We start from the raw sequence: 12,251 nt of genomic DNA on the forward strand, positions 1-12,251 counted from the left end.
TACCCATTTATTGGGTTTTATCTCTCTCCTTATGAGACTTTGGGGCCATGTTTTTAATTTCACAGGAAAAGTTGATTTATTGATGAAGATTTGTGCGGGATTACAACGGAGGTCATTCTTACGTCTACAATCAATTGAATCGGATTTAATTCAATACCAAAGCTACAACAGATCGAAAGACCCCCTCGTTGAAGGTTGTATCAAACAACGATGTGAAAGAGGGTATTCATCATTGTCAGATCTCATCTACAACGATCGTGGTTTTGCCGGATTAGAATTTTGTTTGATCCAAATTGTTTTGTATTTGTTAGTTTTGATTTCTATTTTAGATGTCGTATGACTATTTTATCAATGAACTACTCCCTCTGTTCCTTAATACTTGCACCGTTTTGACTTTTTGCACTATTCACATAATTCGCTTTGACCTTATTTTATTTATAGTATATGAAAACAAATGTTAGCATATAATATATTATTGGCTTCATCTCGATATATATTTTCAAAATATTAATATTTTATAAGTTTTTATAATATGTATTTAAAGATATTGGTGGTCAAAGTTGTATATTGGCAAGCGTGTCCAGTCAAAACGGTGCGAGTATTAAGGGATGGAGGGATTAACTTTTTAACTTAAAAAAAAAAAAAAAAAATTATTTTCTAAATTCTTTAATTCCATAACCGACACCATATATGGGATGGAGGGAGTAAGAAGGAAGCCTTCTCCGTGCTTTCAGTTGGACTGAATTTAGTCAAACGTTTACTATCATTGGTTTTATTTCGCTCATTACTAAAAACGTTGTGCCCCCCAAAAAAAACCTCCACTAAACCCCCCCCCCCCTTCCTTCCATCCTCTCTCTCGTTGTCATCTCCCTTGTTTAACAAGAAATAAGAGGGGGCTTTTCCTGTTTTTCCTTTCCTCTTTTCATACATACTTCGTAATTTTTATTTAATCCCATTATTTTCATTTATTTTGATCTGCGAGAAGAAGCTCCAATTGATTAAACATGGAGACTGAAAAAGACCCAGCTCGCAAACAAAATGATAATCAACAGGTATTATTTATTTATTTATTTTTGTTTTCTTTTCTGGGTTTAGCTTAATTTTATTTTAGTTTACTGCAAAAACCCCAAAAAAAAACAATTATTATAAATGTTTCCAATAATTTGGGAATTTTTTTTGAAATTTAATTGGGAAATTCACTTGGGAAATTTAATTCTGAAATTATATGATTGTTATGATTGAATATTGAGTCTGGTTAGCTGGAAGACCACATGATGCGAGCAGGTTAGTTGAACTGTAATATTCGTTTTATTCTCTGTTGTCTACTGTCTGATATCATTTTCCTGATTTCTGTACTATTTCCATGTTTAGTTATGTGTCATATTTCTGGGGAATTTGGAATTTCTGCTATTACTATATTCTAAATTCTCATTTTGCAAATGCTAAATCACCTAATTGATTTGAATACTTAGAACTAAGAAGTGATTAAAGAAGAATGCTTTTTTATGATTTGCAATCACTGTTACTTTGCTCACCCACCATAAAGCAAGGTGTGCGACACAAGTCGGATTAGTTGGAGCAGGTGAACCAGGTGTGCTATGACGCGTCGATAGTGTTTTTACCAATGTTTAATATTTCGACTTTTAGTTTAGGAAAATTTGGTAATATTAATCCAACATTTGGCCGATTTTCTATTAAGCCCACCTACGACATAATGTTTAATAATCATACATTTACTACCCAACGACCTTTATTGAGCCCAACAGGTCATAAATATGTTGTAGGCGGTAATATGTCCCTATTTGTCAGTACTCTCTCTCTTCTCCCTCAATATATTCAGTCGTCATCATCAATTTATCACCATCTCGTTAACTTTTTTACTGGTTACCCGTCACATAAGTGATAAGACCAATAAAGTCGGTGGGTAGTAAATGTGGGATTATTAAAAAAAAATATGTCGTAAGTGGGATTAATAAAAGAAAATAGGCCAAATATTGGATTAATATTACCAAATTTTTGCACTAAACACTTAGTGACGCGTATATCATTTTCCTATCTTTTAAGATTTGGATATTGATTTCACATAACATTACCAACTACCAAGGTTTAACTTGAAGGAGATGCAGCATTTAATATCTTATCCTTTAATTAATTTCAATTGTATTTGACTTTTGGGTTTTAGTGGGCATCTGATTCATCATGGCTATAGTAAAAAAAATTAAAAAAATGGATATTGGATATGTTCTAAATCTTTATGATTAAGAAATTCTTTTATCCAGTGAAGAAGGCAAGGCCTTTTAGTGGATGTCCTTAATTCTAGATTTGACCCCTTTACTTTTCTTTTGTATGGCTTTTGACACACTGGCCGCCAATGTAGAAAATTGAGTACTCCGTATTGAAAAGGGGCATGAAACTGGGACTTATTGTAGTACCAGTTTCATGTATGGAACTTTTGGATTATCTTCAGTTATATGAATATGCTTCATGTTAATCACATGACTTTTTAATCACTTATGTCACATCTGATAATTAGGAAGGCATTTCTCCTCTCGAAAATATATTTTATCATTCTGTGTATATTTAAAATACTAAGCGTATTGCATACGATGTTCTGCCATTCTAGTTTTTAATTCTTGGATAGGTAAATATAATGAGACATCTGAGTTGAGAATGTATGATTATTCTGCCATTCTAGTTTTTAATTCTTGGACAGATAAATATAATGAGACATCTGAGTTGAGAATGTATTATTATACTGCCATTCTAGTTTTTAATTCTTGGATAGATAAATATAATGAGACATCGGAGTTCAGAATGTATGATTATACGGGTATGTACGAGTACATTTTGTGTAAGCCTACAGCAGGATATTCGGTATACGGAATAATTTGGCATTGAAATTATTGGATGACACTTTTTTTCGAATAGTAGAAGAATATTAAACAAATACTAAGTAATTGTTTGCGTTTCTTCAATATGTTTGCTGGCTGGAACTCTCAACTATTATTCTAGCACCAATAAAACCATAAAATTGAAGGCAATTTCTTATTTCTTTCCCTTATCAGTTATGTTTTTCTTTATACTTGCATGTGATGTATTTTGTTTTATATTCAGTTCGATAATTTAATGAGCATCATTATTCTTCTTTCCTCATGCATTATGCACAAGTAACAATACATCGGTTGTGCAAACCTTAATCATCACTCCTTTGTGGGTTCTGATTATTCAGCTCTCCACAGTGATTACAGATTATTTCGATCGAAGTTTCCCTGTCTTCTTCCTGTGACTTACTGACTCTGATGCTTAGCTCAAATTGTTTTTTAAAATTTAATTAGCAACATCATTTTTTCTTATGAGAATCAGTGTTTCAAAGCTAGGGTGGAGAGTGTGAGATGAGCCTAAAAAGTTATCTTCAATGTAGGAAGCAGAGGGTATCTTTTGTCTAGCAGAGGAACTAAGAGAAACTAAGTTTCTTCTCCTGTTGAGGAAATTGTTTCCTGCTTAAGTTAGTGTACGATCTACCTACTGATTCATATAACAAAGTAAGATGAGGATATAAAAGAATTTCTTGAGTTCAAGTGAGATTCAGTACTGTATTATTTTCATGATTGAGTTGGATCAGTGAAGTTTCACCTATGAAAGATTGACCTATATTTACTTGCTTTGAGATGAACTCCACTGCATAAAACTTTTGATCAAATTGATAATCTCTCTTTTGTTGATCTGTGATAGTTTATGTATGTCTCTATATTTGGTTCTTTTTTGTTGATTATTCTTTCGTTTCATCTGCCTTTTTCTTTTTCTTGGAAATTTTGTCATTTGGGGGGTTTTAATTGGATAGTGTAGTTCAGTTTATTAGGTAAAACTTTGAGTGGTAATGTCATATGTAGAACATTTTTCTGAGCACAAACAAATACTATATGATGCTCTTTGAACATGTAATAAAGTCCAAAATCAGCAGTCTATAAATTTCTTTTAAAATATGTATGCTTTTCTCGTCCTGTATATTTATCAAGCATTTTTTCTCTTGTAGATGGGAGAATCGACTGAAATAACTGAAGAAAATCCAACACGCCAGCGCAGTAGGCCACTCCCACAACATCTTGTCCTAGATATACCATCAGAAAGTGTTCAATTTTCCCCAGAGGATTCTGTGAGAATAAGCATTCTTCCAACACCCAAAAAAGTAAATTTTTCACCAATGCACAGCCCTGCCGTTGCTGGATTAAATAGGTCTTCAAGCTCCACCATGCGTAGGGACAAATCATCATTTAAAAGCCTCCTCCCAAGACTTAGTTTCAAGTTCAAGAATTCTTCTTCAGAGATTGAGAATGCCGCCATTCTTTCCCTCGGTTCTCCATCTTCGGTGGGAGGAGGGAGAAAACCAATGATGCGGACATTTTCTCTTTCAAAGCTTTTTACACCAAAAGGAAATAAAGCATATTCATTACCCGTTACTCCCATTTCATGCTCTAATCCAGGGTCCACGCATGGAAGCAATGTGAGTGAATACTTAGAAGACTTTACCCTTTACATGGTTTCATGGTAGTTTTCTTTTTGACAATTGTCAGTTGGTAGCTTAGCAGTTGCTTTGTATACAATTTTCAAGTTCTGGTTCCGCATTACTGCTTTGTTTGCTAATTACTTGTGATCTTTATATTTATTTGGTTTTTGATTTTAGGTTATTATATCACTGTATTTTACCTCATCTTGGCCAGTCATAGTTGTGTTACATCCTGACCCTGAGCTTCATAAATAAGTGATTGGCCTTTGTTTAATCTAAGTAGATTGAAAAGTTGACACAATTGGAAGTTCTTTCATGCATATCAGGTCTTGTTGCAGCAATTCTACCAGAAGAGATATGTCCTGCAAATGCTAGTTCTCGGTTTCTGAAAGGATTACCATGCATGAATTTTACAGTGCATCTATACCTAGTTTCATTTTCCCATGTCTTATGTCCTATTACTCTTAAGCATGTTTACTGTGAATAACAATGCTTGCATGATCATACTATGGATAGCACTTATAATTAGATGCTGCCCCGTGCCCCCTCCCCTGTTTTATCTTCTGCTTTCTTTATCTTTGGGATGGGGGGAGAGGTTGTTTATGAAATTGTAGAGGCTACCTCCCACAGAATTTTCATCCACCTCTATATTTGATTCTTAACAGATTTCCTCCCTTTACAGAAAGGACTGCTCCAATTACCTATTCACCGTTCACGTTCTGTTCCAGTTCTTATCAAAGATGGTAGTGTAAGGCAGGTGGATTCTTTTGGAGGGATATTTCGTGTAATACCAACAACTCCACGTGTTAAAGATGGACCCTTGATAGAGTCAGGTGCAAGTGCAACTGATGCTGAGGGTATACTTGTTTGACTTTTATGCTTGATTTTTTCTTGAACGAAACGCCTGAAGTGGTGTTGTTAAATGAGAGAATGACATGATTTGAAATCTCATGGTTCAGAAGTTGATGATAACGGTGAAGACATTCCTGAAGAAGAAGCTGTTTGCAGAATTTGCTTTGTGGAGCTGGGGGAAGGCTCAGAGACGCTCAAGTTGGAATGTAGCTGCAAAGGTGAACTTGCTTTGGCTCACCAAGAATGTGCTGTTAAATGGTTTAGCATCAAAGGAAACAAGATATGTGATGTATGCCAGCAAGAGGTTAAAAACCTACCTGTTACACTTTTGCGAATTCAGAATGCTCAGGCTCAACAAGGAAGTGATGGACAGCAGGCTGACTTGGCTGGTTTCAGGCAAGTTAAAGATCTCTAGTTTCTGCAATGCCTATATTCTTTCCAAACAAGATTTTTTTTTTATTATTTTTTTTCTGATGATCAAAGAAGTATTGTTTTTATTGCATTTCAGGGTTTGGCAAGATGTCCCTGTACTTGTTATTGTAAGCATGCTTGCTTACTTTTGTTTCCTTGAACAGCTTTTGGTAAGTTCAACGAAACAAGGATCACATAATTTGTATCAATTTCTTTTCGAAGCCCATCTAATTGTGATATTGTATCTGTGAACAGGTTAAGAAAATGGGTTCGGGTGCAATTGCCATTTCGCTTCCATTTTCATGCATTTTGGGTCTGCTTGCATCAATGACGTCGACAACTATGGGTATGGTGGTGGTTCATTTCTGGCATTTTTAAATCTCTAGATTTCTCTTGTGGACATCATGCCAATCAAATGCTACCTTTACCTTGTGTGCAGTTGGAAGAAAATTTCTTTGGGTATATGCAGCTGCGCAATTTGTTATGGTGGTTTCCTTTGCACATATTTTGTATGCTCTGGTACGCTATTCCTTTTGTAGTCTATAAACTTTTAAGGCTCCGTTTGGTTTGGTGTAGAACGTTTTCATGAAAAACGATTTTCCCCTTTCAATCATTTTACATTATTTGGTTTGGCAAGGAGTGGAAACCACCTTTCCGCTTTTCTTCCTTACCTCCCTCTTCCTTCTTCCCATCAATTTTCTTCCTATCCCATTTCCATTTCCTTTTTCTATTAATTTCCTTTAAGGAACCAAACAAAGGAAAATTAGTTTGGAATTGTGTTTTTCCCTCACCAAACTAAGTCTGTATGACTAATATTAATTTGATACATAGGGAACACTAATTAAAAATGTATATGTTATGTACAGCTAAACTTGCAAGCTGTGGTATCAGTTATAATTGCTACTTTTGTTGGTTTCGGAGTGGCTATGTGTGGATGCTCCATTATCTATGAGGTTTCGAGATGGAGGAGTATATGGCAAACTCGCTCAAATTTTCAACCTAGTTCTGTGGACGAAGTGTCTACACCAGCATCTGATACAGAGAGCTTAACACAAGTAACTCCTAATCAACCTGAAATTATGGCCAACAGTAGTAACTCTCATCATATTCATGGAGGTTAATTGCTTATACAATGTAAATATCAAGCTCTTGTACAGCAAATATTTCCTCAGACAGAGGCGTTTGCGTAGATCACTTGATTCTGCCCCGTATGTACAGTCATACAGGTGGTAGGTTTTTCTTTTCTTTTTTGAATACAGTTTCATGGTTTGTTTGATAGGAAGTAAGAAGTGTTGCATTTGTAAATCGATTGATGTAGGAAGCGTATTGGATTTCCTTAAAATTCAGGACTTGTGGTGAGTTTCACCTTTGAGTTCAACAGAATTTTTTTTGGGTGTTAGCACATGGTTCACCCTTAGGGCTAATCCGGATTCGGGGCGAGTTCTGGGTGGATAGGTTCCAGTCCCCTCCCAATTGTTGTTGCGGGGGACCGAACACGAGTTCTCCCTACTCAGTTCAGCCCCAATTACCACTGAACCAACAAACAATTGGTAGACTGCAGGTTTATACGAAGTACTTAGAAAACCGAAGTCATAATTAAGTAGAATTGAAACATACAATATATTAAAAAAACGTTTCTGAGAAAGTATATGTGCCACATCACATATTTAGCAAGTATTGTGACAATAAAAATGTGTTAATACAAAGATTTGAACTTGTGACCAACAAATATGAAATATTAAAATTTTACCAACTTAGCCAAATATTGTTGTGCATTATTAATATAAATATACTTCAGTTAAAAGATAAGTGGATAATTTTACTACTCTTATCACGATGCAATAATAATATAAGACATTTTAAATTTTGTTAAAGAAATTAGTTAGCAACTTTATTTTGTGGTTTTTGAATGGTTATTTTTCCATTTGCGGCATAATAATAATTTTCTTTTTGAAAAAGTCGAATATACTCATATTATTCAAAATAGCAATCCGAGGCATCGCTCGAGCAACACACTAGTTTAATACAATAAAAGAGAGGCAAATTGATATGAAGCTGACGGCCTGACGTATATTGCTTTCTGATTTGCCTTTCTTATAATTTTTGAAAACATAATTAAAATTGATTTTCTAAATTTACTTGTCCGTATTTAAGGAAAATATTACCCAAAATATATTAATTGTTGACATTATAAAACTTAAAGATTATGTTGATAACAACCATAAAAAACAAAAGATTACGTTGATAATAACATCTTAAAAATAAAACGAAAATAGTAATTAGGATTAGATTGCTTTCTTTTTCCTCAAGTTTTCTCTCGGCGCATGAGGTCTATCGTGCACCGAAGCCATGGCGAAGAAAACTGGAGGTAAATTGCGAAGCAATAATCATGGAAATTCGAAGAAGAAACCTCGTGGCCCTTCGTCCGATTCTCAAGCACTCAGAACTCGTCCCATTGATGAAGTTTTGGGAGTGGAGGCATTGGATTTTGGATTGGAGAATGAAATTTTGACGCCGAAATCTGGATTAAAACACCTGCAGTTACGATCGGAAGTAAGGCACTCATTCAATGAATGGATGCAGGAAATTCACAAATCGGCCTCAGTTGTTCGTAATCCTCAAACCAGAGCAAATGTAGACATTGGTATGGTCTCTGTTCCCATTTTACAGCAATTCAATGAATCTAGTGTTCATGATAGTTTGGATAATGATGAATCTAGTGATCATGATAGTTCTGATAATGAATCGAAGGATTTGAATGTTCAAACTGATAGTCCTGTTCAGATTGAATTGGATGATATTCAGGAGGAGGTGGAATTCTGGAATTCATCTGTGATTTGCTATATTATAGGGGCAAATCCACCTACTCATGTCATGGATGGTTTTGTTAGGCGTATTTGGAGAAAATTTAATGTGGACAAGGTGATTATGGTGAAAAAGGGATTTATCTAGTTCGTTTTCTCACCATGGACATGAGGGATAAGGTTCTGCTTGGCCATCATTTTTTTGATAGCAAACCAGTTATTGTTAAACCTTGGAGTGTAGAGATGGATATTGAGAAAGAGGAAGTCAAATCTGTTCCAATATGGGTTCAAATGCAGTTGAACTTTAAATATTGGGGTGAGAAATCTTTGTTCAAGATTGTGCATCAGTTTGGGAAGCCTATTAAGAGGGATGCTGCAACAGTAAATAGGGATAAATTGCAATTTGCTAGAGTATTGGTGGATATGCCTCTTACACAGGACTTGCCTTCTCATACTGACTTCATGGATGAACATGGAGTTTTGACCAAAGTGGCACTCACTTTTGAGTGGAACCCTACCACTTGTGGCAAATGTAAGAAGATGGGACATAGAACTGATGAATGTAGGTCAGGTTCCAAGAGAGTTTGGGTACAGAAACAGGTGGTGGTGCCATCTATGGAAGCCCCAATGAGGTGGATCAGGAAGGCTTTCAAAGAGCACTTAGGCCAATTAGAGTGAGGTCTAATGACCCTAAACCTACTCAGCTTAATAATACTTTTCAACTCTTGAACACTGAACAAGGGGGAGATGATGCTAATGAGCAAAATGTAGTAGTTGTGGGTGGTTCTGGAGAAAAGATAGGGGGGAGTGTAGGGAGGGGGAACCCTCCATCCTCTTATGGATAGAGTCCTCTCTTGGAATGTCAGAGGTCTCAATCTAATCCAGAAACAAGATATTGTGAGGCAACTCATTCACAAGTATCATGTTGGATTGGTTGGGCTTCTGGAGCACAAGGTAAAGACTGCCAATCTAGGTAAGCTTTACCAGAGAATGTTTAGTACTTGGTGTTTTACAAGCAATGCTAGCTACCATGATGGAGGGAGGATCATTGTGGCATGGAATCCCAATAGTTTCATAGTGACCATTATTGTTGTAACCAGTCAATTTGTTCACTGTTCTGTTACTCCAGTGGGAAGTACAACTAAATTTTTATGTACTTTCATATATGCATTCAATGAAAATAATGCTAGAGAGGAGTTGTGGAGAGATTTGAGGCACCTGAATACTCATGATCCATGGGTGCTATGTGGGGATTTCAACTGTGTCATGGCTTTGGATGAAAGAATTGGTGCTCCAGTGAGGACTAGTGAGATCACTTCTATGTGTGATTGTATGCAGTATTGTGGCATGGAGGATGTTAAGAGTGTAGGCAATTTGTACACTTGGAACAACAAGCAACAAGGAATGGCTAGAGTATTTTCAAAAATTGACAGAATCATGGCTAATACTGGTTGGCAGAATGAGTATGGGTCTGCAGAAGCTTGTTTCATGAATGAAGGTTCTTTTGATCATTCTCCAGGTCTCCTTACAGTGTATCCTAGGAATTCAGGAGGGAAGAAACCCTTCAAATATTTTACAATGTGGAGAAATGCTCTGGATTTTAATACAATTGTCCAAGAACAATGGAACACCCAGATTCAAGGAAGTAAGATGTTCACTGTTGTAACAAAACTGAAAAAAGTAAAAGCAGCTTTGAAGGAGCTGAATAGAGCTGGATTTAGTGATGTTCATGCTGCTGATCTTAAAGCTCACCATGAAATGATTGCAGCTCAGAATGCAATGCATTTAAATCCAACTGATCAAGCTTTAGCTGATGCAGAATTACAAGCTGTGCAGGAGTACAGAACAAAACACAAAGCTTATCTGGAATTTCTGAGGCAGAAAGCAAAACTAGAATGGCTCAAAGCAGGTGATGAAAACACAGCATTGTTTCATCAGAGTATCAGAAGTAGAAACACTCATAACCAGATTTACAGCATACATGACATGAATGGGGTTTGGACTGACACTGCAGATGGTGTTTCTAAAGCCTTCTTGGATTTTTATTCCACTTTGTTGGGTAGCACTCATTCTAATAGAACTGATGTTCTCAGTCAGATTGTTCAAGCAGGTCCAATGGTTACAGATCAACACAAGCAGATTTTGAATGCTCCTTACACTTATGATGAAGTTAAGAAAGCTTTGTTTTCAATTCCTGGTATTAAGGCTCGGGCTTTGGGACCTTCTTCTATAGAGACACATGGAACATTGTGGGAGAGGATGTAATTTCTGCTGTGCTAGATGTGTTGCAGCATGGGAAACTGTTAAAAGAAATCAATCATACTGCCATTACTCTTATTCCAAAGACCAAGTGCCCTAGGAATGTGAGTGAATTCAGGCCAATTTCTTGCTGTAATACACTTTACAAGTGTGTAACTAAAGTCTTGTGTGGGAGACTCAGGCAAATCCTTCCTGATTTAATTCTTGAGAATCAAGGGGGATTTGTACATGGGAGGTATATTGTACACAATATTATGGTGGTTCAAGATTTGGTGAAACATTATGGTAGGAAAGATGTGAAGCCTAGCTGCTTAATGAAGATTGATCTGCAGAAGGCATATGATACAGTGGATTGGAACTTTCTGCTTCAAATGTTGGAGCAGTTAGGTTTTCCTAAGAAGTTTGTTGATCTAATTATGGAATGTGTGACTACCCCCATGTTTTCTCTGGTTATTAATGGCTCTCTTCATGGTTTTTTCAAATCTAAAAGGGGGCTGAGACAAGGGGATCCCATGTCCCCTCTGTTGTTTGTAATCTGTATGGAGTATCTTTCCAGAATATTTCATCAAATGAGTGAGCTTCCCATGTTCCAGTTTCATCCAAGATGCAGAGAGGTAAAGCTGACACACTTGTGTTTTGCTGATGATCTTATTCTGTGCTGCAAAGGTGAATTTCCTTCAATATATTTGCTACTTCAAGCTTTCAAGTTGTTCTCTGATTCATCTGGTTTAATGGCAAATAAGAAAAAATCATCTATTTATTGTTATGGCATAGCTGAAGATGATGTGAAGATAGTAGTGTCAGCTTCTGGTTTTACTAGGAGTACCTTACCTTTCAAGTATCTGGGTGTACCTATCTGTGCTAAAAAGATTACTGCTGCACAATGTGAAATGTTAGTGGATAAGATGATTCTCATAATCAAAGTGTGGAGTTCTAGAAACCTTTCCTACACAGCAAGAGTTCTTCTGATTAATTCTGTTTTGCTGAGTTTGCATAGTTATTGGGCTCAGATTTATGTCTTGCCTAAGAAGGTTCTGAAAGAGATCACCATGGTGTGTAGGTCATTTCTGTGGAGTGGGCAAGCTTATAGTAGCAAGCCAAGTAACATTTCCTGGAAAAGTTCTTGTTGTGAGAAGAAAGAGGGTGGTCTTGGCTTCAGAGATATTCTGACATGGAATACTGCAGCTATTGGTAAGTATGTGTGGGCTGTGGCCACAAAGCAAGATAGTATATGGATCAAATGGGTAAGCTCTGTATATGTCAAGGATGGGGAATGGTGGGAGTACCAGCCTAACAATTCTGCAAGCTGGTACTGGAGAAAGATTTGTGAAACAAAAGAAGTCCTGAAGCAATACTACACTATTGCTGAATTTAGTAGTATGTCCTGTTATTCTGTGAAAGATGTGTATCAAAAACTTACA

General features: G+C 36.3%; 3 protein-coding genes across 4 annotated transcripts; all 3 read left to right on the plus strand.

Annotated features, from left to right (window-relative positions):
* The first annotated feature begins 722 nt into the window (after nt 1-722).
* LOC110797197 (uncharacterized) lies at nt 723-7,132 on the plus strand. 2 transcript variants are annotated; one of them, XM_056828657.1, is made up of 8 exons: nt 723-1,052; nt 4,034-4,501; nt 5,187-5,361; nt 5,464-5,752; nt 5,865-5,937; nt 6,023-6,113; nt 6,207-6,286; nt 6,634-7,132. In XM_056828657.1, the coding sequence occupies exons 1-8, from the start codon at nt 1,005-1,007 to the stop codon at nt 6,886-6,888; spliced, it is 1,479 nt and encodes a 492-aa protein (XP_056684635.1). In that variant the 5' UTR covers nt 723-1,004; the 3' UTR covers nt 6,889-7,132. The 2 variants fall into 2 exon arrangements, with proteins under 2 accessions (XP_056684635.1, XP_056684636.1); XM_056828658.1 differs by having other exon boundaries at nt 791-1,052; nt 5,467-5,752.
* Nucleotides 7,133-8,733: 1,601 nt separating this feature from the next.
* LOC130461406 (uncharacterized) lies at nt 8,734-9,249 on the plus strand. Its single transcript, XM_056829500.1, has one exon. It carries the CDS (start codon nt 8,734-8,736, stop codon nt 9,247-9,249), a length of 516 nt encoding a protein of 171 aa, XP_056685478.1.
* A 159-nt stretch (nt 9,250-9,408) lies between these two features.
* Nucleotides 9,409-10,836, plus strand: LOC130461407 (uncharacterized). Its single transcript, XM_056829501.1, has one exon. It carries the CDS (start codon nt 9,409-9,411, stop codon nt 10,834-10,836), a length of 1,428 nt encoding a protein of 475 aa, XP_056685479.1.
* Nucleotides 10,837-12,251: the final 1,415 nt, after the last annotated feature.

The sequence above is a fragment of the Spinacia oleracea genome, chromosome 5 (assembly GCF_020520425.1).
Source record: "Spinacia oleracea cultivar Varoflay chromosome 5, BTI_SOV_V1, whole genome shotgun sequence".
In the NCBI taxonomy this organism is placed as follows: Eukaryota; Viridiplantae; Streptophyta; class Magnoliopsida; order Caryophyllales; family Amaranthaceae; genus Spinacia; species Spinacia oleracea.